Raw genomic sequence first — 24,213 nt, forward strand, 5'->3', positions numbered from 1 at the left:
GTTAACAAAATGGAAGTCACAGTTTTATGCAACCTCATCACGGGCTTGGCAGCCAGCACTTTTTTTATGTTTTAGTAGTTGGACACTACCCACGAGGCCTTAGTCATGTTCAAGGGAAGGTGATTGCACAATGGAGCAAATGCAAGGCAGCCAGTGTCACTAGAGGCCAGTTCTGTGACTGCTCACCACAGTCAGCATATCCATCTGTGCAAACACGCCAGTTCAAGAGTACCGAATCGCAGACAGGAACACAAACAGAATCAAGAAAGTAGCTACTTGGTTCTCCTAAGCAATGATCTTAATGTTCATCCAGCTGTTTATGCTCATCCTGACAGCCTATTTCCATGTTATTATTAGTTATTTATAAACATTTTTTAAAATTCATGACACTTTTTAATACTTTCCATTAATTTCCAAGGAAAGTCAGATACGTCCTGTAGAATCTTTAGGGCTTTAAATATATAATCACACTGTCTATAAACAGGAATAGGTTTGACTTCTTACTTTCTCATTTGTAGCTCTTTTATTTCTCTCTCTTGCTGTATTAGTCTGGTGAAGAGTTGAAGCCCTGAGGAGTAGAGAGAGAGTGGACACCCTTGTCTTATTCCTGGCTTTAGAAGAAGCACTTAGAAGCACATTTCCTGGTTGGGAGTTTGTTGGCAAGACACTTGTTGTACATAAACTATTATGTTGAGGTTTGCTCCTTCCTTCCTTTCTTTGAGTGTATATACATACATGTTCAGTGGATACACGTGTATGAGTGTACATGCCCATGTGTGTGGAGGCTTGAAAGTGACATCTACTGTCTTCTCAATAGTTCTCTGTTTTATTTATTTTGGTAGGGACCTTCACTGAACCCAGAACTTTCCAGTTAAGACTAGTCTAGCAAGCCAGCATGCCCTGGGGAGCCTCATGAAGGTCAAGATTCTATGTGACAGCCACACCTGGCTGGCTTCTCCCCCTGTGGATCCAAACTCCACTCTCCGTACCAGCACGTGATTCACTAAGCCCTAATTTTAGTTTCTTGAGGGTTTTTATCAGGATTTTCAGAAAGGCCTTTTCTGCATTGATTGAGATGGTCACGTGATTTGTTCTTGGTTCTACTTTTGTGCTACATCACATCTCCTGATCTGCCTGTGTTTAGTCTTCGTTACCCGGGAATAAAAGCAACTTAATCATGGTGTACGATTCTTCACTGTTTTATTGAATTTGCTTTGTGTTTTGTTGAAGATTTCCATTCATTAGGAAAATTAGTCTCTCTCTGTTTTTTTCTCTCTGTGGTTTTGGTATCAAGAAAATTTTGGTTTCATAGAAATAGTTTAGAAGCATTTCTTTTGTCTCTATTTTATAGAACAGTTTTTATGGGCATTGGAAATAGATCTTTAAAGGTACAGTAGAGCCCAACAGTAAGTTTATCTGATCTTGGGCACACAAATAAACTTAAAGCAACAATATTTAAAAATCCACCTAATCCTACAGTTTTGTTTGTGGGGTTTTGCTTCACTCTTATTGAAGACTTAAACCCTTTTCTTTACTTTTGTGGATTTTTTTTTAAAGATTTATTTATTTATTATATATAAGTACACTGTAGCTGTCTTCAGACACACCAGAAGAGGGCATCAGATCTCATTACAGATGGTTGTGAGCCACCATGTGGTTGCTGGGATTTGAACTCAGGACCTCTGGAAGAGCAGTCAGTGCTCTTAACCGCTGAGCCATCTCCCCAGCCCTACTTTTGTGGATTTATGTCTTTCATTATTTCAGTTTAATTAAGTTCACTTATCTTCTAAAATAAATCCTCTTTTCATAAATCTTTTGCCCTTTTTGCCCCTACTTTATTTATTTCGACCCTGATTTTTTTTTTTTTTATTACTTTCCCCTAATTTTGTGTCTGGCTTATTCTCTAGAGCCTTGAGGTGCAGCATGAGGTTATTTATTTGAGGTCTCCTTGCTATTGTTGTTTACACTGGGACAGGGTCTCCTTATGCAGCCTAGGCAGCCTGTACACATGGGATCCTTCTGCTTCAGCCTGCCGAGTGCTGGCACTGCAGGCTGGCACTGCAGGCTGGCATGGCAGGTGGTGCCACCATGCCTGGTTCATGATTCCAAATATGGGCCTAACTGTCAGACATCTTAGAACTTCCGTATCTGTATCCCAAAGGTTTTACCAAATGATCTCTTCCTTTCCCTTTGACTCTAAGAGCTTCTCATTGCCCTTATTGATTGATCCAATGACCCACGAAGCATTCAAAAGCGTTTTGTTCAATCTCCATGTGTTTGCATATTTCCTGTAGTTCCACAGACTGTTTTCATATCTGCTGGGAAAAATGTGTATTTTGCAGTTGTTCGAATATTTTTGTGTTTGTGCGCATGTATGTATCCATATGGGTGTGTGTGTGGGCATACACGAATGTGGAGGCCAGAGGTTACCTTTTTTCCTCATTGTTTAACACCTTACTGTTTTCTGAGGTGGAAGGCTCTCCCTGAGCTCATGAATTCAGCGAGGTCTGCTGGCCAGTGAGCTCCTGGGGGCTTCCTGTCTGCTCTTCACTGCTCCAGCACAGGAGGAGACATGCAGTGCCATTTTGGCTTTTATGTGGATGCTGGGGACAGGATTCAGGTCCCCACGTTGCATGGCGGGTACTTTACCAAATGAGCAATCCCAGCCCCAGTAAATTGCTCTTTCATGGCTATCAAAGGTGGCATTCTCATTAATAACGTATTCTAGTTAGAATCATTATTTCATTATACAACTTGGATTACTAATGAGAAGAAATGCCTGAGCATTAGAAATAACCTATATTAGCCAGGTGTGGTGGCACACACCTTTAAGCCAAGCATTTAGGAGGCAGAGGGCAGGTGGATTTCTGTGAGTATCAGGTCAGCCAGGACTACACAGTAAGACCTTGTCTCAAATAATTAAACAAATAAACAAATAAACCAACACAACAACATTCCTCAAAACAAAACCAAAAAAACTAATGCTACTTTAAAGTTAGACCTGGTAACATAGGGCTGTAATCAGATACTCGGGCACCTGAGGCTGGCCGATTGCAAGCAGCAGGCCTGCCTAGGCTACAGAGTTAAGTTCAAGGCCTGAGGAACCCAGTAAGACCTATATAAAAACAAACAAAAAACCCCAAATATGTGTCTAGGTATATAGTTTAAATGAAATACCATACATTAAAAGTACTTGGAATTTAGAGGCAGGAGGACAAGGAGTTTAAGGTCATTCTCTGCCGCTCTGTGAGTTGGAGACATGCTTGGCCCCTGGGAAGCTGTGAATCTCAGTCCAGTGCAGAAGGGACCCTCCTCCTGGCTGCCTGCAGAGAAGACTCCCCTCTGTCTGCCTTTGGATCAAGATGTAGAACTCAGCCACTCCTGCACCATGTGTGCCTGACTGCTGTTGTGCTTCTGGCCATGATGATAATGGACTGAACGTCTGAAACTGTAAGCCATCCCTAAACAAATCTTTTATAAGCACTGCCTTGGTCATGGTGTCTCTTCACAGCAATGAAACACTAAAACAGAGGACTATCCTGTACTACAGAAAACCCTGCCCCTAAACAAAACAACAATAAAACCCACACATTAACAAGGGTCAATCATATTAATGAGAAGGATGCTGGAGAACCTCTGGCATCACTGTGCAAACGAAGAAACCCTGTGACGCTTTTTGGTTTGCACCAAATATAGTGTTTGGAGTCTGAGGAACACACAGGTTCAAAAGGCATTTTTTGCCTTTTAGAAGGTAGATCAGTTAATAGAAAGTTACAATTTAACAAATGTTTAAGTGATTGTGCAGTAATTTTTTTTTTTTTTTACTTTATAAAAGCTGAAGCTCTCGTCTCTGTCCTTTCCCCTTGACATTTCTCCTAATCATCTCCCAATTATCAAATCCACCCCTGCCCTGGGGATAGCTAATAAGTGCTTTGTCCCTAACCTGTCTGTCTGTCTGTCCAGTTTTGACTCTTGTGTATATGGCAACTGGCTGAAGTAGACAAGGACACATCTACAGGAGAGACTACTGCTGGGAGCCTCAGCTCTAAGAACCTCTTAAAAAGCAGTCTGCTAATTAAGTTATGCTCTTTTTAACCTTTCCTCTGTGTCCATTTACACAAAATAACATTCAAACTGCTTTAGAAATAAGTCTACCAGAAATGCAGCATCTTTCAAAAGCTTCCTTAATATCACTGTAACTTCATGTTTATTTAGCCACAAACACCAGTGAGTCCCATTCCTCCTAACTCTAGCACATCAGCATTCCCACCCAGTCGCTCCTGGAAATGCCTCCCGCCCCCCACTGCAGTTCCCATTTGGTGCACGAGTCTGAAAAGCAGCAGACTCTTTTCCATGATCATAGATTTTAAATATTTACTTGCTTGTACTGCATAATTTAGCACGCTGGAGTTGGAAAGCGGTTTATATGGTAGCTGACTCCTTGCCAGTGTTAGAGAATAGAAAGTCCCTCTGTGGCTCCTGTGTGAAGTTGTAAAGATGTAAGGCATTCTCATTTCCTTTTCAATTTAAGTTTGTTTTACCACAAATCTACAGAAAGTCTCTGCTTGTGGTGTACATATAATATACCATAATTTTCTGTGGTTACCATAGAAATCCAAGCCCTGGTTCTCACGGTTCGTTAATATAGTATGCCAAAAATTAAAATACAGCCATTCTGGTAGTACACCTGTGATGGTAAACCTTGGTGGTCAATTTGTCTACATCTGGAATTACTTCCGACTAAAATTGCTGGGCACTGTGGTGAGTTTTCTTTTTATATTTATTTATTTATTAATTATATATGAGTACACTGTAGCTGTCTTCAGACACACCAGAAGAGGGCATCAGATCTCATTACAGATGGTTGTGAGCCACCATGTGGTTGCTGGGAATTGAACTCACAACCTTTGGAAGAGCAGTTAGTGCTCTTAACCACTGAGCCATCTACCTCTCCAGCCTGTGAGGGCTTTTCTTAATCAGATTATTTGAAGTAGAAAGACCCACCCTAAATTTAGACCACAATTATTTTGGTCGCAGCCCAAATAAAAAGGAAGGAAGCTGTTCTATGTCCATCCCTCCCACCCCACTCTGTTTGCCGGCAAGTTCATTTATCCTGTAGCTGCCAATACTAAATCCAGCTTCTTTGGAACTGAAAGGAAGACAGCACTCCAGCAATCTTCTAGGATCCCAGTGCTAGACTGGGACTTCTGAGACCTCTAGCCTCATGGACCAAGTAACTACTAGAGTCTCGGCCTTTCCAATATGAGACAGCCATTGTTGAATGACTTGGACGACATCCTGTAAGCAAGTCTAATAAATACCCTTCTAATATATACTCATTCTATCAGTTCTGTTCCTTTAGAGAACCCTCATACAAGTCCTTATAGAAGTTATGAAAAGGCTCGGCACAGCTTGTGAGATTTGTGTTATCTCGTTTAAGTCATCAGAAAGTGTTCTGCATTTCAAAATATAAAACAAACTATTCAAGCAGACAAAGGAGCAGATAAGTTGTTATCTTGCTAATAAATGCCGGTCTTGTCTTGTCATACCCCTCTATTGATTATTTAGACTGTCTCACGTGGCTGGTGAATAACTTGCTCTAGTAATTATAGGCAACTGTTTTCATGAGAATAACGGTAAAAATAATTTTCCTAGTGTCATAGCACAGATCTCCTTTTCCGACACTAGGTGGTTGAGAAAAGATAGAGTTCTGAGCCAGCCTGGCCATATTGCAAGATCCTATCTTAAAACAAAACACCACTCAATTCTTGTCGTGAAGCACAGTTAAAATTCAAAGAACATATTTTGTATTCCAGAAGGCTTTCATTCTCTCGCTGTTTAACTGTCGGCTAACAGAGATTGTTGATCTTTTTCCTTGTAGTTTCTGCTCTTATTTCTTATGCATTGCTCCAACAGTCTGCATTACTGAAAACAATATATTAGTAGAATTACATTTTGTTACCATTTGCTCTTTCTCTCCCCATTTCTTAAAAGGCAGGTCCTGTACTACAATTCTTGACAAAAATTTGAATGTGAAAACTGAATGCACACGTCCCTAGATGCTCCACCTGGATGTAATTAATACCCCTACCACAGCTTGCCTCGGAGTAGATGTGGGTTTGGTCCTAAGGACCCAGAGCTCTGTGCATGCTGGATCTTGTAGTCCGAGACCGCAGGAGCTCACGGTGCGTGGCGGCTGGTAGCTGAAGTGCAGTAGTTACAGCTACGAGGGACAGCTGTAATCCTAACACAGGCCTACCGCTCACAAATACACGGCGCTAGGCTCTGAGCTTGCAGCCTGGGAGCTTAGGGTCTCGGACAGGGCTATCTTCAGGACCGCGGCCTACGGAGGCTTCGGAGTCCTGTGCTACGGTGGCCGCGCAGGGCCGCGTGCCGCACGTCCCGCGGTGCGTACGCGCTGTTCGGAGCGGCTGCTGGAGCCTGAGCGTGTGCTGGTGTGCGGACTCCTGCGCAGCAGTACAGTTATTCAGTCCTGTGTCGCCGAGGGGATCGCTTGAGGCTGGCGGAGTGGAGAAGGTTGGAGCTTGGTGTTTGTAGTCTCCGAATGGCCGGTTCTGGGGGGGGCCCTGCCCTAGGTGCAGACTCTTGGCCAACCGTCTGGGTTCCTGGAGGGTTTTGGAGCTTCTTTTGATTCTGCTTCCTCCAGCGGGTTATCTTCTGACTCCTCCTCGCCCTTTGAACTGTTAAGCCTTTCAGTGGCCAGCTGTTCTGTCCTTGACCAGGAGAGGTTTCTCCCAAGCTGCCTTATCCCATTGACTCTTCCTGTGCCACTGATCTTCACTGCTCAGTTTCTCATCATTTAAAACAAAAAGTGTGTGTGTGTGGGAAATGTTAGATCTCAATCTGTTCATTTGCAGCCCCATTGCCCCTTTGGTTGTTTGTAACCGCAATCTGTAGCACTAGATACCGTGGCTGTACTAATGCTGCTGACTTCATAGTCTGGCTTTTGCTCATTCTCACACCCACATCTGAGGGATTTTGAAATTGGAAACTCAGAATTCAATCTTCTGTGCGATGACCCGACGTCACTGGGGTCAGCTAAGCGTGACTCTGCTTGAGTTTATATTTCTCAGGGTTTTTGTCTTATATTTTTGTTTTTTATTGATTACTTTACCACATGGGGTTCGTCGCGACCTCGGAGCTAAGTATTGTGTTATGGCTTTTTAATATTTGAATTACTTAGGTGAAGATTTCCTTCTATTTGTTTACCTTTCCTGACCTTACATTCCCTCAGGAGTTGGGAATTGATTTCGTGTCAGCTGATAGCAGATAGACACAAAGGAGAGATCTTTCCTGCCCGATTTTTGTGGTTTTTAATTAGATTATGAGTCTTTTGAAGTGCCCAGAGGGATTGGAAAGGCTTTGAAATGTATTTTCTGAGTTTCAAATTATAAAGCTTTTATTTTTCCAAACAGGGAAGAGTCCAAATTAGTGTAGTGTCATAAGCTAATTGACTGGTTCACCTGCCGTAAGAATTTGACAACTGAAGTTACCAACCGGGCATTGTGAGTAAAATGAGTTTAGAGGTCACTTAATTAATCTATAAAATGGAATGCATATATGTTTTTAAAAGAATGTTTTGCTATGCGAGTGTTTTTCTACACATATGTCTGTTCATTGTTTGTGTGCCTGGTGCCCCCTGAAGTCAGAAGAGGGCACCTGATCCTGGGAACTGGAGTTGCAGATTGTGAGCCACCATGTGGGTGCTGGGAATTGAACCAAGGTCATCTATAAAAATACAAAATTAGCCAATGCTGGTAATCCCTGAGCCAACTCTTCAGCCCCAATGCTGATATATTGAAAAATGTTTTGTGAAACTCTTTTTTTTGAAGCTTTGTTCTTAATAGTTTGATAGCATTGGTAAACATTTTTATATTACTATTTACTAATATTATACACAGAGATATTTTGTGTCTTATTTTCTGGGAACCCTGTAATTTAAGTAATTTAAGTGACTTTTACAGCTTCCCTTCTAATTACGGTGTTACAGTGTTTCGAATGCTGTTTTGCTTTGCTTTAAAACTGTCTAACTGCGGGGTTGGGGATTTAGCTCAGTGGTAGAGGGCTTGCCTAGCAAGCTCAAGGCCCTGGGTTCGGTCCCCAGCTCCGAAAAAAAGAAAAAAGAAAAAAAAAAACAACTGTCTAACTGCAACCTGGGCTGACCCCAACTGTCTTCCCTCCTCAGTGTCCAGAGTGCTGAGTTTATAGGCCTGTATCCAGTGTCATTCTTCTTTAAGAGATACAATTTATAATTATCAAAAAGATTAAAACATATACTCCTGAGTTGGGATTATTTCTAATCAATCTGAAATACTTTCAGTTATGTTTACGATTATAAATGTATATTATTTTAGAACCGGTGCATGCCTGTAACTCCAGCTCTCAGGAGGCTGAGGAAAGAGGGGTTCCATGGATTTGAGGCCAGGCTGGGATACATAGTTTGTTCTTGGTCAGCTTGGGCCATAGAGTGAAACTCTGCCTCTGAACATAACAAAACAAATAAACCCTAAACCACCAAACCAAAAGAGAAAAAAAAAAATGACCTCCACAGAAAACCAAAACCCAACAAAATTCATTTTCAGAATTCATCTATTCATAAAATTCTTTATTGGAAAAAAGGTAAGAAGCTACACAACTACATAATTTTAAAAATATATTTTTCTGAGAGTTTTGAGTTTCAAGTTGACGTTTTCCTGAGACTTCAGTCATTTCCTAGGTAGTTATTGGGTTCTTACTATTTAATGAAATGATGACATTTATTGGTCAGATCGCCTCGCCTCCATGGCTCATCTTTGTACTGTATGATTTCAAAGCATTATCTCCACATTCTGTGAGCTCAGTGAGCTGTCATTATTGATGTTTTGCAAATGGAGAAACTAAAGCTCAAAGTCCAATTCTTTTTATTTTTTATTTTTTAAATATGTATGTGTACACTGTAGCTGTCTTCTGACACACCAAAAGAGGGCATCAGATCCCATTACAGATGGTTGTGAGCCACCATGTGGTTCCTGGGAATTGAACTCAGGACCTTTGGAAGAACAGTCAGTGCTCTTAACCTTTGAGCCAGCTCTCCAGCCCCAAGTCCAGTTCTTTTTGATGCTTCTCAATGCACCAAAGCTGCAAAGACTTGTTCGTTGTCTTGGGATGCACAAAGAGCATTGGTTCAGCAAATATGTGCTCAGTGGTCATTCTATATCTATCCATTTCTATCTTTCTGTTTATATATTCATTTACCTGTCATATATCTCTTCATCCATGTTTAACTCCATGTATCCTTCCATCCATGTAGCTACCATCTACCATCCTGTGACAGGATTTCATCTATCTTAAGTAGTGGGCAGAGATTGCTTAAGTTATGAGGAGAGTGATTTCAGGTGGAAGCATTAAGTGAACAAATCTTTAGAGATTTTAGCTGAATTGTGGAGGCTAGAGATTCGCAAGACACCAGTGGACCGCCTTGTGTCGTCAGCTGTCATGCACGTACCAGGTACACAATGTCTGCATTCAAAGAAAACACTTCTCAGTGAGTGAGAGACAAGACTCAGATGTGAAGGGCTGAGCTGCACACTTCCCAAGGATCACATCGAGAACGGAAGGAATCCGAGAGCTGTTGGTGAAAGGACCTGCACCATGTGTTTGCCGTTGAATTTGGGGGATGGGCTAGCAGCCTACAGACCAGGATGGCTGGTTGGCAGCTTTGAAGACGTAGACCAGGAAGGTGGCTTGGGGATTCACCTGTTTCTGATCAAATCATAGGATTTACATAATTTTCAGAATTTACTATTTTATGAGTTACCGTCAATTAAACAGGCTATGATTGTCAACTATATGATATGTTTTGGTTTCAGAGTTAAGTTGCAAGATTGTTACCAGAATTTATGTCATTAGGTATTTCTTATGTCGGAAAGTGAGCCTTATAACCACTTTATTTTTATTTTTAGGACTATTTATGAATCCATTTGGAGTCTTTATCTCACATATAACTTTTATATATTAACTAGGTATTCTTCTAGGTCACAGTGTAGCGAGCGCCTAGTTTCTATTGCTGTGATAAAACACCATGACCAGGGGTTGGGGATTTAGCTCAGTGGTAGAGCGCCTAGCAAGCACAAGGCCCTGGGTTCGGACCCCAGCTCTGAAAAAAAGAAAAAAGAAAAAACAAACAAACAAAAAAACCCAAACACCATGACCAGAAGCAAGTTGGAGAGGAAAGGGCTTACTTGACTTACAGTTCTACATTGTTGTTTATCTTTAACAGAATCTGGAGGCAGGAAATGATGCAGAGGCCATGAAGGAGTGCTGCTTTCTGCGATGCTCATCATGCCTTGTTCAGTCGGCTTCCTTGTAGAACCAAGGACCCCTAACCAAGGTGGACTGGGACCTCCCCCATCAGTTACTAATTAAGAAAATGCCTAGTAGCCGGATCTTATAGAGGCATCTTCTCAATTGAGGTTCCCTCCCTTCAGATAACTCCAGCTTGTGTCAAGTTGACATAAAACTAGTCAGCGCAGTGAGTGAAATAGTCTATCACAATCAAAATGTGTAATAGAGAAGGCAGGCGTACACCAGAGAGTCATATTTGAAGTTACAACTATGTCGAGTGCTCTTACAAAAGGAGTTGATGCTCTTTATCCTGAGGAAGAATGTAGTTTAGAGGGGAAGACTGAAGGTGGGAGAGCCCAGTAAGGAGAGAGTTAGGATAGCCTACTTGTGGATGAGACAACCTGGAGAAGGGTAGTCAGGGCAGAATCCAATGGATGTGAGAGGTGAGGGAGACGGTGACGTCAGTGACTACCCCTTGGCAGTTAGCTTTAAGACAAAGGCCTTGTGTACGTTGGGCAGTGGTGGATTCTTTGAGATAGAGATCAGTGAAAGATCTGGTTTCTAGGAATAAACCTTTGCTATTGGTATTTTTATTGTGACAGTGATGTTATAGATTAATGTTTTACTTAAATGTTTTTCTTGAATGCCATTGCTTTTGTGTGTGTGTGTGTGTGTGTGTGTGTGTGTAAGACAATGTCTCACTATGTAGCGTGGAATTTACAACAGATCGACCTGCTTCTGCTTCCTGAACTTAGTATATTAGAATAATGGAATGTCAGATTCTTTTGGTATCTTTTATCTCTGAAGGCAAAAGGGGGGAGCTATAGATGAAAGAATCTGGAAATATGTTGGCACCTGTTTTGAATTTGCAAGTGACATAGTAAAACCATTTACAATAGTTTGAGCGTGGTGGTTTGAATGTAAATCCCCTCCCTCAGCACTCCCCTCCCCACCAAGGCTTATAGGGAGTGCATCATTTGAAAAGATTAGACACAAGGCCTTGTTAAAGTAGGTGTGGCCTCATTAGAGGATTTGTGTCCCTGAGGGTAGGCTTTGAGGTTTCTTTTTCTTTTTCTCCCCTCCCACCCCCTCCCCCACCCCCCCCCACCCCCCCCCACCCCCCCCCCCCACCCCCCGAGCTGGGGACCGAACCCAGGGCCTTGAGCTTGCTAGGCAAGTGCTCTACCACTGAGCCAAATCGCCAACCCCCGGCTTTGAGGTTTCTAATGCTCAAGCCTGGCCTGGTGTTTCTCTCTCTGCCTTAGGATTCAGATGTAGAACTCTCAGCTACCTCTCAGTACCATGTCTGCCTGTGTGTTGCCATGCTTCCCACATGAAAATAATGGATCAAACCTCTGAAAACATAGGCCATCCCCAATTAACTGTTTGTGTTTATAAAAGTTGCTGTGGTCATGGTGTCTCTTCCCAACAATAAAATCCTAACTAAGACATTGAGTGGTACCTTATTAAATAACCTTTTTATTTTTTTGTCTTGAGATTTGGCAGTAAATAGGGCATCTGGCTAAATTCTGACTTCACTTACTTGGTTCTTATATGAATACACATGTACATAGAACCTTTTTCCTTCAGGACCTCTCAAGTGTGTGCTTTTTGATGGGTCCTGAGTCAGTACAGTCAGTTTTGAGTTCATATTTCGCATCGTGGTAATGTAGAGGGGTAGTGTGGAGTATATGACAGAGTAATTGGGCTTGGAGTCAGTATAGTTGAATTGAGCGTCTCTTGTTACGTACCAGAGTACAGCCATACAGAGTTGTGCAGAAGAGCTTAGACACTGAGACTAGTAGAGCTGGCCTTATCCTTGTCATAAGGGTCAGGAGAGCTGCTGTCCACCCAGGCTCCCCAGCGTCCCTGGTGCAGTTTTGGTGATTGTTATTAGCATGCATATTCTGAGATCATGTGACTTTGGTGACAGTGCTTCTTCAGCTGTATTGCTTGGTAGTTGGTATTTGGCTTTGGAGAAAACAGTATCTAATTTAGCCTTTTCTATTCATTATGGTCCTGAGATGACTTAGCGCAGGGTTCTCAGACAAGTGTCGGATTGGTTTGTGATTATTTATCAATTGTTAGAATGTGTCATTCCTGTAAGTCCTCATGGGTAGTGGAGGAAGCAGTTAAGCCGCTGTAAGGTCAACCTAACGTCTACCTTTTCCTGGAAGCCCAGGCTTAGGTTGCTAGCTTGAGCACTAGCCCTCACTGGAGCTTTGTTATTGTGGATTCGCTTTCAGTATTTCCACATTCACAGATGCTTCTTTCTTACTGGGCTGTTCGGAAGTAAGATGACACCATTATGACACATCCCTTCTAAATGTTTCCTCAGGCAGATTTGATAATGAGGTCATTTTCGTATGACCAAGCCACCATTAATACACCACAGCACCTTAACCTTCATGTTATCTATCGTATCATCAATATTCAAAACCCCGACTTTTCCCAAACAGGACAACAATATTACCATACCTTAATCTAGTTATACTTCATGGAATATATTGAGTTGTCATATTTCTGTTTTCTTTTCTCTTTGTCCTTTACTTTTGCAGTGCTAGAACTCAGACCTAGGGCATCTGGCCTGCTCGTGTGGGCAGTTGTTCTTCCATTAGCTTCTCCCCACCCTTCTCTTCTTTTTTTCTTTTGCAGAGAACATCTTCTCCTCCTCTCCTGCTCTCTCCCGCCTTCCCTCTGTCCTTACCTTAAAAGGCAATTGATATTTTTTGAATACAAACCAATTATTTTTGCAGAGTACCTCACAGAATCAATAGATCTGATCCCCTCCAATCAATTAGGTTCTGGGTGTCCTGGTTAGTTTTATTGTGGCCTGGGAAGAGGAACCTCAGTTGAGGAGTTGCCGTCAACAGACTGCCCTATGGGCAAGTGTAGGAGGTATATCTTTGATTGATGACTGATGTGGGAGGCCATCCCACTGGGCAGTGCTACTGTGGGCGGGTATTTGTGTGTTGTGTAGAGAAGCAAGCCAGTACTCACTGTTCCTTCATGATTTCTGCTTTAGTTCCCACCTCCAGGTTTCGCTCCCACCTGCCCTTAGCTGCTGATTTGACCTCCCTCCATGATTTAAGAATTCTTAAAAACATTTTTGCAGTGCAGTATAATCTGTTACCGTCATTCTGTTTTTGTTTTCATTTTTTTTTTTTTTTTAGATTTTTAAAATGAGTGCTTATTTGCATGGATGTCTGTGCACATGTGCATGCAGTGTCTTCTGAGGCCAGGGCAGGGTGTCAGATCCAGTATCAGGTGTCATTCCCCCCCCCCCCCCCCCCCGAGCCCGAACCCAGGACCTTGCGCTTGCTAGGCAAGCGCTCTACCACTGAGCTAAATCCCCAACACCTTCAGGTGTCGTTCCTGACACTGGAGTTACAGATGGTTGAGAGCCATCATGTGGATGCTGGGAACCTGGCTCCTCTGGAAGAGCAGTCAGTGCTCTCTTAACCACTGAGCCATCTCTCCAGCCCCACCCCTTTTTGTTTGTTTTGGTGATAAATTATCTCCGATTTGGTCAGTGGCAGCCTCCAAGCTTGTTCCCATTTCCTGTGGATATGTTCTCCTCAGGTGTTGAGCATTTTCTTATCTTTTACACTGTAAGATGTTCTGTGCTCATCTGGTCCAGTTTCTGCTGGAGATCTGGAATCAGCTATTTAACCATAAAGTCCTGGATCATTTACTGCAAGTTGATACTTAAGAAACCAAGATCTGGGCGTTGAATATGCCACTGGTATTTTTGTTTCTAAACCTTTTAAACAGCCACTCATCTGTACTCTTTTAAAAAGAAACCATGAGTTCATAGAATAGTGTCTGTTCAAGTTCAGCATAGAAGAGTTTTCTTCACTTCTTCAGTTCATCCATCTCTCCCATATGTTTTTGTGTGTGTGTGTGTGTGTGTGTGTGTGTGTGTATGTGTGTTAGGGAGAATTGGGCTTCTCAACCGCATCAACATATTTGCTTATCCATTCTATTCTGTAACACACACATTTAAGATTACTAGCTCATCATTGTGCCCAACAACACATCTAGGAAATAATAAAGGTTACTTTGCCATTTTATGACCCTAGACTATTGTCTTCAAAGTTATATTCTCAATTTAAAATAGGTATCTAGTAAACTACTTTTTAATAGATTATAAAATCAGTCATTTACAAAACTACTAAAGTAGACGTTATAATGTAAACTTTATCATAGTATGTAGTTATAGAGAATTCAGGAGCAGTTATATCCACTAAGAACATATAGCTTATAGTTGTTTTTACCTTTGTAAGGATTCAAAATTGTGGGTATCTTTCACAATTGCTGCAATATTATTTAAAATTAAGAATCATTAAAAAACCCAGCAGTTTCTATTTGAAAGGCAAAGCGATTGAAACAATGTTCTTCTTTGGAGAGATGACACAATTCAGGCAACACTCTTTAACAATGGACACAATTGTTGAGAATACTAACACATTCCTGAGTGTTATGTGTTTTCCTGCATTATGTTCAGAATAGAAAGATGCATTTGTATGTCTTTGGTTTTTGTATCTGAACAGTGCAGTTGTAACTGTGTTTGTCCTGTGATACTGTTTGTGTGTGATGCTCTCACTGAGAAGGGGAAATATTTCTGTCCTGTCACTCTTTGTATCCCTGTGTGATACATGACCATTTAGTATATTAGCATCTAAGGTAGATGAAGGCAGGAGCTGAGTTTCATGGCTTGAATTATTTCCTTAGTGCTTTGTTTCTCAAATTAATTTGTGAATGAGTGAGATATTTTGTGTTTAAATGGTATATAGTTACTGCCCTCAACACCTGTGAAGCTTTTCTGGGTAAAAGTGACCAATGAAAGATAATTTGGGAAAGAGTATATCCATATTTCTTACAAATTTCAAACTCAGTGTCTTATTTCATTAAAATTTTATCTATCATCTATCTATCTATCTATCTATCTATCTATCTATCTATCTATCTATCTATCTATCTATCTATGAATGAATGAGTGTTTTGCCTGCATGCTAATCTGTGCACTACATACATGGTTGGTGACTTCGGAGGCCAGAATATGATGTTGGATTCCTGGGATTAGAGTTATAGATGTCGTGAGCTGCCATGTGGGTCCTCTGCAAGAGCAGCCAGTGCTCCTAACCATTGAGCTCTGTCCCCAGCTCCTTACTATATCTTGTTTTAAACTTAGCCTCCTCCATTTGGTTTCTTGTTTCTGTTAGTGTGACCATTGTCCTCCTAGATGTCAGATCTTTGCATTATTTAGGACTCTGTGTGACCCATTCTAGCTGTATGGTCAGTTCCACCATTTCAGCTTTCTGCTAGCATCCTGTTTCTAACCCTTCATCAGTACTTTGGTCAGGCCTTCATTATTTACAGCCTTCTGATCTGTTGAAGGAACTGGGACTCATCCATGTGGAAAAGAGAAGATTGGATGGGATTAGGTAGGGCATTTTAAAATAATCAGCTGGAGACTGCATGTGGGGGCAGAAGCAGGTGGGGATCCTTGTGAGTAAGAGGCCAGCCTGGTCTACATAGAAAGTTTCCAGGGCAGCCAGGATTACATAGACCCTGCCTCAAAGACAGAAAACCCACCACCACCCACAAGACGACAAAACAACCAAACAAATAACCAACCCACACTAGCTGGGATTTCAAGTTGAAGAAGAATTAGTTTCTAAGGGCCGAAGCATGACCAGTTATTAGAAATCATAGGGGAGAATTCTGGTTCCATATTACATGGTTTCTGGAGACTGAATTTTTGTTCTTATACTTGTCAGACAAGCAATTTATGAATGGAATCATCACCCTAGCCTACCATATACTATCTTTCAAGGAAATGTAGTTGTTAAACATGAGCAAATATCCTGAAGTTAAAATGAATTCTCTGGAACAGTTCACAGGAGAATGAATAGTTTAAAACAGCGTTGGGCCTTTACAGTTATAACTGTATATTGGGTTTTGTACTCATGAAGTACCTTGATCTGGAAGTTCAGTCAGAGGCTAAGGAGGTGTGGCTGGCAAGGGTGTTGCAAAGGAGGGCTCATTTCTGTGGGTTAATGCTGGGTTCTTGATTAGGATAATGATTTGTGATAGGTGAGTGTGAACCAGAAAGCAGATTGAGGGGCTTTGCAATTTGAACGGGATCCATTTAAAGCCTTTTAGACTTCCACATTTTCTCTTTTGCTACTCCTTTCTACCAAGCATCATTGGTTAAGAGAAGTCACTGATGGGCTGGAGTGTATCACACAAGGACCAGTGATTGAGAGCTACTCATGATTTCAACGCTGTCTGGTTATTAGCTATTCTGTAAGTTCCTTTTGAGTCTGGATATTTGTGTAAGCCTCAGTTCTTACAGTGTTGATTTTTATGTACAGACTAAATATTTAACAGCTCGCAAAGCTGCATTTTAAGTATAAAGTCTTCAAGTGTTTGTAGTTGACTCGAATCGATCAGAAGTTACTGAGATCCTGACATAACATTTATTAATCAAAGTGTAGCAAATACTAAGTATATATTGGAGATAAAATCAAGACAATAAGGCTATCTTCAGATAGTCCAGATATTAATAACTTCTTTTTGAGGCAGGGTTTCTCTGCGTAGCCTTGGGTGTCTTTTGAATGTTTTGAAGGAAAGAAGACTACTTATTCTTTTCCTTTTTAGGGTTTCTGTTATTTTCATTTTACATATATGAGTGTTTGCCTATATGTATGTATGTTTACTGTGTGTGTGTGTGTGTGTGTGTGTGTGTGTGTGTGTGTGCGCGCGCGCGCGCGCCTAATTCTCTCAAAGGCAAAAAGAGAGCACTGGATCCCCTGGACCTTGAGTTATAGATGCCCGTGAGCTGTCATGTAGGTGCTAGGATTCCAACCCAGGTCCTTTGCAAGAGCAGTGAGTGTTCTTAACTGCTGAGGCATCTCTCTAACCCCTAAGAACCCTTTACAAAGTTATTTGTATTTTACGTGTATGTGTGTGTCTTTTCTGTATGTGTACCACATGCACATAGCTGTAGAAGCCAGAAGAGTGTGTCATAGTCCCAGGGACTTGAGTTACAGATGGTCTGGAGCTGTCCAGTGTGGGTGCTGGGAGCAAGAGCAACAAGTGCTCTGAGCCATCTCTTCAGCTTCCTATTAATGTTCTTACAACCGCCTTCAAGTAAACCATTAGGTTCATTTCAGCCTATGTGTACCACGCAGGGTGGTTATGATGAAGACTTTGCACAGTCTGTGAGCATGACGTGGATAGTGCAGCACAGGTGTGCACCTGAGCCATGAGACAGGTGTGTGTGTGTGTGTGTGTGTGTGTGCACAGCGCAGCACAGGTGTATACCTGAGCCATGAGACAGGTGTGTGTGTGTGTGCACAGTGCAGCACAGGTGTGTACCTGAGCCATGAGACAGGTGTGTGTGTGTGTGTGTGTGTGTGCACACAGTGCAGCACAGGTGTGTGCCTGAGCCATGAGACAGGTGTGTGTGTGTGTGTGTGCACAGCACAGCACAGCACAGGTGTGTACCTGAGCCATGAGACAGGTGTGTGTGTGTGTGTGTGTGTGTGTGTGTGTGTGTGTACAGCACAGCACAGGTGTGTACCTGAGCCATGAGACAGGGGTGTGTGTGTGTGTGTGTGTGTGTGTGTGTGTGCGCGAGTGCCTGCACACATGCGTACGTTTATGCTTGTGTTTTTAGTTGGGTTTCTTATCAATCTTTTGCCCTATTCACAGTCTGCAGGATGGCTTGCAGCTCACTACCCTAGCTCAAGCTAAACCCCCAACAGGGCTGTATCCTGACCTCAGGGTTTCTTCATTTTCCCTTTAAGTGTCTTTTCAGTTGCTCAAAGACAGGTTTCTTTGACTCTAACTCACAGAGCCGGTAGGAGCAACCTCAGTCTGACATTGTAGCTTCCAGTAGGTGTCCTTTGGAATTGCCCACCACCGGGATTTGTAACTTGCTTTTCAAAGCAACTGAACCTCTGTCAGCCAGCCCTGGACCTCTTCTTCCGGACAGACTCTTCATAAGTAAGGGTTTTATTAATAGAGAAGCAGCTGTGAATTTTTAGTTTCTGAAAAAAACTTATGCATGTGGGAGTTTTGCCTCCACCACAAGTGTGTAGCTGCGGCAGAGCCAGAAGAGGATGTCTGGTCCCCTGGGTTTAGAGTTAGAGATGCTTGCGAACCACCACACGGGTGCTGGGATGCGCACCAGGTCCCCTGCGAGAGCAGCCAGCAGCTCTCCATTGTGAGGTTTTACCGCATTGATATCACCTGTCTCAGGCCAGGTTTCTCGAAGCATTTTCTAGCATTACCACTTTCAGAGGCCTCAGACCTTATTAATTTGGGTGATAACATGTGGCAGAACACGGTAGAGCACGTGGTGAGCGAGGCTACCCATGTCATGGTTTCACTCCGAGCTACTTCAGTGGGGGCAGTTTTGGTCGTCTTCTTAAAGTTTAATACTGAACCAGGGGTCGTTCTTGTATTTCATATATTAACTTTTCGTGTCAGCAGTTTGTGTTTGAATTTGGTTTTTCATTTGTTTATTTATTTTGCTTATGTGTGTATAGTACATGTGTAGAGGTCACAGGAAAATTCTCAGATGATTTTTGTTCATCAACGAGGTGTATTCTGGGAGTCAAGTTGAGGTTGTTGGGATCGGTAGTAAACTCCTTTTACCTGCTGAACGGCTCACTAATTTTGTTATTTTGAAAGAGACTCAGCTAAGCATTTCGCCTTATGCCTACAATCCCGGATGAAACTGAAAGAAGATTATGAAATTTTTTTTTAAAAGTCATCTGGGTGTCAACAACTTAAATAATAAAAATAAATTACAAAGGTAGAGTTTTTATTTCGTAGAGATTTCACATAAAATATTACCGGCATTTTGTATATGGTTGACTTCCACTGTTTGAATATATAGTTATTACTGATTCTTTTCCTTCTTTTTGAGAAGTTGTAACTCAGCTCTTTCCGATCTCTCCTTCAGGCTGCCGTGCTGCTATAGTTAAGCAAACAAACCCCCACAGAATCTGACTCCCCTGACTCAGCTGCTCCTGGGCCTCAGGGCCTTCATACCCGCCCGCCCCTTTAACCCTTTAACTTCACTCCAGAGTCACAGTTTTATATTTCTTGTTCTGTTGACACATTTGTTTTTAGCATGTTCCTTGTACCTTAGGGTGTGTAGTTAGTAGCTTTTAATTGATACAGTGAAATAGGATGGCAATGAAGAATGATTGCCAGTGTTTTTGAGAAGATACTTAGGATCCCCAAAGCACAATGAGGTGTGAAGCAGGCTTTCCTTGAAAGCAAAAATGCGAGCTATTGTGGATAAACACAAACATTTCCTGTTGTAATTTGCTCACCTCTCAGATCGTATCCCCAGTCTCAACTTTCCTTTCAGGTTCCATTCATTCTTACTTAAAACCAAAAGCACTTTCTGTTGTCACTTTAAGCCATTCTTCTTCCTTTTAAAGGCTTCAGTATTGACACAGGAAGAATTGTTACCTAAAAAAAGTAACAATTTCAAAAGCAAAACAATTAGACATCATTACATGGAAGCAAGGACTACTTAGTCAGCGTAAGTGGAAGTTACTGAAGGCAGCCAGCCTCGGTAGGATCCCAAGCAGCTTCTGTAATTACAGCGAAGGCTTGGGTGCTTTTGCAAGCTTTAGAGCGGAGCTCTGCTCTTCTGCACTTTGTGAGCGCCTGAATGAATACATTCACTGGTGAGCTATTGGGGCCCTATTGTTTGGCTTTATGTTAATCCTAATTTACATATGTTACTTATATACTTTCTGTAGTTAAAATATTTGTAAACTGTCATATTCTAGAAAAAATATGAAATGAAAAAATCCTCCCTCCCTCCCCCCTTCCCTTTCTTTCTTCCTTCCTTTTTTGATGAGACCATTGTAGCTCAGATTCAAACTTACTACACAGCTAAGGACAAACTTGAACTTCTGATCTTTTACTCTTTCCCTCCAGAATTCTGGGATTTCAGATATGCACCACTGTATTTATGTGGTGCTTGGAATTAGATCCACATTTTGTGCATTCTAGCAAATATTCAACCCACGGAGCTATAGCCTCAGCTGGTTTTGCTTATTTCAGTTTAAATTATATTTGATAAGTATCTTCAGCAGTGTGGTGCCATCTAATGTGTGTTGATTACTTATTTGCTTATTTTTTCTTTCAGTACATTGGATTTTCTAAAAGAATGGAATCAAGTGATGGCTTTTTCTTTAGAATTTGAATATGGAGGCGTCAGGAACAGATGAAGTTGACAAGCTAAAAACTAAATTTATATCTGCTTGGAACAACATGAAATATAGTAAGTATTGTGATTTAGGTGTTCTGTAAACTTACCTGAGACGGAATAGTTTATTATGTCTGGAATAGTCATGGACTAGGGACATGTAAGCAGGGCTGATGAGAATCTCTTGAAGACAGTGGGATATATTCACAAGATTATATTCTAATCATGAGATCAGAGACTCAAATATTCTATATTGAAATGTGGGCATGGCAGGATCTACCCGTACACCCAACATTCTGGAGGTGGAGATAGGAGTTCCAGGCTGGCCTGGTCTGCCTAGTGAGTTATCTAAGTAAACAAATACTGTATGTACTCCTAAGAGACCCCTTCAGTCCCAGGTCTTTCCCCTTTTGAGATAAGGTCTCATTTAACTTTAGTGTCCCTAACAATCTGGCTCGGGTTAGTTTTGAACTCATGACCTTCCTCAGGCAGCTGAGCACTAAGGTTCCATGTAAGGTTCCTTTTTATATGTATGTAATCTTCCATCGGTGTCTGTACCTGACATTTTGATGCTGTTTTCATCAGTTAATGTTGAGTTTCTGTGAACAGTGTTGCTGTGGATGGTCTTGTACAGATTTTGTGTGACTACATCTTTTTTTTTTCTTCTCCATCTTTATTAAATTGGGTATTTCTTACTTACATTTCAATTGTTATTCCCTTTCCCGGTTTCCAGGCCAACATCCCCCTGGCCCCTCCCCCTCCCCTTCTGTATGGGTGCTCCTCTCCCCATCCTCCCCCCATTACCGCCCTACCCCAACAATCACGTTCACTGGGGGTTCAGTCTTAGCAGGACCCAGGGCTTCCCCTTCCACTGGTGCTCTTACTAGGATATTCATTGCTACCTATGAGGTCAGAGTCCAGGGTCAGTCCATGTATAGTCTTTGGGTAGTGGCTTAGTCCCTGGAAGCTCTGGTTGCTTGGCATTGTTGTACATATGGGGTCTCGAGCTCCTTCAAGCTCTTCGAGTTCTTTCTCTGATTCCTTCAGCGGGGGTCCTATTCTCAGTTCAGTGGTTTGCTGCTGGCATTCACCTATGTATTTGCTGTATTCTGGCTGTGTCTCTCAGGAGAGATCTACATGTGGTTCCTGTCAGCCTGCACTTCTTTGCTTCATCCATCTTATCTAGTTTGATGGCTGTATATGTATGGGCCACATGTGGGGCAGGCTCTGAATGGGTGTTCCTTCTGCCTCTGTTCTAAAGTTTGCCTCCGTGTTCCCTCCCAAGGGTATTCTTGTTCCCCTTTTAAAGAAGGAGTGAAGCATCCACATTTTGTGTGACCACATCTCTAAGGCTGAGTCAGGACCAGCTGAGGAAACGTTAATGCTGAGTCGTGCCGGGCAGTGAATGTAACTTTTCGAATAATTGCCAGACTGCTTTCCAGAATAGCTGCGTCATTTCACAGCCCCGCCAACATGTCTAAGGTCTGAGTTTTCCGAGGTCCTTGTCAGCTGATCTGCATGGTTTATCTCTGCCCCTCTCTGTCCGGTTTCACTGTATTGCTGGCGTCTCAGAGTTGCCATTTTTGTAGGTTTTATCATCAAGTGTAGAACTGGAGGCTCAGTTTTCCAACTTTATTTTTCTTTTTCAAGGTTGCTTTGCTTATTCTAGAACATTTGTGCTTCCATATCAATTTGATAGTTTTTCTTCTGCTCCATCCAATCCATTGGTAATAGTTTCTATGTGATTTATTGAGAAAACCGACTCTACCAAGAGTCCTCTGTCTTCTACAGGTGCCGTGGCATGTGTGTTCCACTCATATATCCACACACAAATACTAATTAATTATTAATAATTAATAGTAAGGCATTAAGTAAGAGATTGTTATTTATGGCTCTTATCCCTTGGCTCCCTGCTTTTGTTTTTGTTTGTTTTTTTTGATATAGGGTCTGGTCTGTCTGTGCAGCCCTGGAACTCACCGTGTAGACCACCCTGGCCTCAAACTCACAGACATCTGCCTACCTCTGCCTCCCAAGTGCTGGGATTAAAGGTGTATGAGCCCACACACCTGGTTGTATAATTTTTCTGAACATGATGTTTTTATTTCTTCTTTGAGAATTTCATACACGTGTATAATATATTTTGATCTGGTTCACCTCTCCAACTCTCTGGTTACTTATCTCTCCATCCCACTCCCAGGTTTTGTTAAATGATCCATGGAGTCCAGTTAGTGTTGTGCTGCCTCTGTATGCACAGATGTGCATCCACTGGAGCATGGCCAGCCTATGAGGAATCATAGCTCTGAAACAAACAAACAAACAAACAAACAAACAAACCCAAAACAACCTTTGCCTATCAGCTGTAAACTGCTTAGCTAGGGGTGAGGGCTTGTGAGCCCCTCCATGCTGGAGTGAGGACTGCTGTGATCTTGTGAGAGGTCACGAGTGCAGTGATTCTGCCATGTTTAAAAGATACTGTCTTGCCCTAGTCCTTCCCAGTCCTTCCCGACTTCTCTTACTATCTTTCTGCTCCTTCTTTAGTGATGATTCCTGGGTGTTAAGGGGGAGGTGTGCATGTGTGTGCGTGTGTGTGTGCGTGTGTGTGTGTGTGTGTGTGTGTGTGTGTGTGTGTGATGAAAATTTATAACATATTAGAGGTTTCCATATGGCTTTTTCAAACATGTGTTAGTGTAATTCCTGTTCCTCCTCCAAGCCTCCCGGCTTCCCCATGGCTCTGTATTTTGTATCTTCAGTTTTTTACTGTCCACCCCATAGTATCCTGATTTAGCATCAGTAAGCTGAAGCAAAGATAGGCAAGGAGTTTCACACAGTGAACGCATTTATAAAGATGAGTGGAAAATGGTCAACCAAAACTAAATAGTTAAAAGAGAAAGTCCAGTGTACGGCTTAATCTTTTGGTGTGTTCAACTATGCAAGTTCTCATGAGCTTATAGGAAAAGAGAAAATGCCTTTGAGAAGCACTGAACTGTCTTCTGTACTGAGCACAGAGCAAATCAGTCAGCTGTGAGGTCTCACAGGGAAGAGAAGGGCAGGGGATAATGTGTGTCCCGTGATTGATGTGGGACAGTGAAACGCTGTGACCCTAAGTTCTTGTTAGATGTGAGCTCATGCAGTGCCTCAGATCGAATTTTCTTCCTCTTCTGAGGAAAGATTGGAGAGCGGTCAGTCAGAAGATGGAGGTGAACAGTAAACCACAGGGAGGGAGACGGTAAGAAGTTTCTTTTTAAAGGTTGGTTCTTGAGCGTGTCTTTACTGAATTCTCAGAAACCTGTTGCTTTTTGAGAGAAAAGATGGCTGCTGTGGTGGGGCTTTGATCTAATATTTATAAAAGATAATACATGGAAAACCCAAGCCTGGTTCCTGGTATACACACAGCAGGTACATACCCGTGTCAGTGAGTTTAGAAGAGAACCAGATCTAAGTGGAAAGGGGGGAGGTCGTCCCCAGTGACGACTCTGAGAGGAGTAGAACTTAGATGGACTGACATTCTGGGAGACATTTTTATCAAGTAGGGATGGAGAATAGAGATCTAATTTGTACCCCAGTCTTCTTTTTTTTTTTTCAGAGCTGGGGACTGAACCCAGGGCCTTGCGCTTGCTAGGCAA

The 24,213-nt window shown here is 42.1% G+C and overlaps 1 protein-coding gene across 7 annotated transcripts in view; it reads left to right on the forward strand.

Moving 5' to 3' along the window:
- Window positions 1–6,159: 6,159 nt before the first annotated feature.
- Window positions 6,160–24,213, forward strand: part of Atg4c (autophagy related 4C, cysteine peptidase) — a 68,455-nt gene continuing 50,401 nt past the window's right edge. For 3 of the 7 annotated variants that reach the window (XM_087549061.1, XM_087549059.1, XM_087549065.1), the window contains exons 1-3: window positions 6,421–6,537; window positions 7,437–7,526; window positions 20,531–20,665. In XM_087549061.1, the coding sequence (XP_087405187.1) occupies window positions 20,590–20,665 (76 nt within the window). In that variant the 5' untranslated portion in view covers window positions 6,421–6,537; window positions 7,437–7,526; window positions 20,531–20,589. 7 annotated transcript variants of the gene reach the window in all.

The sequence above is a fragment of the Rattus norvegicus genome, chromosome 5 (genome assembly GCF_021556685.1).
Source record: "Rattus norvegicus strain SHRSP/BbbUtx chromosome 5, alternate assembly SHRSP_T2T, whole genome shotgun sequence".
Lineage (NCBI taxonomy): Eukaryota > Metazoa > Chordata > Mammalia > Rodentia > Muridae > Rattus > Rattus norvegicus.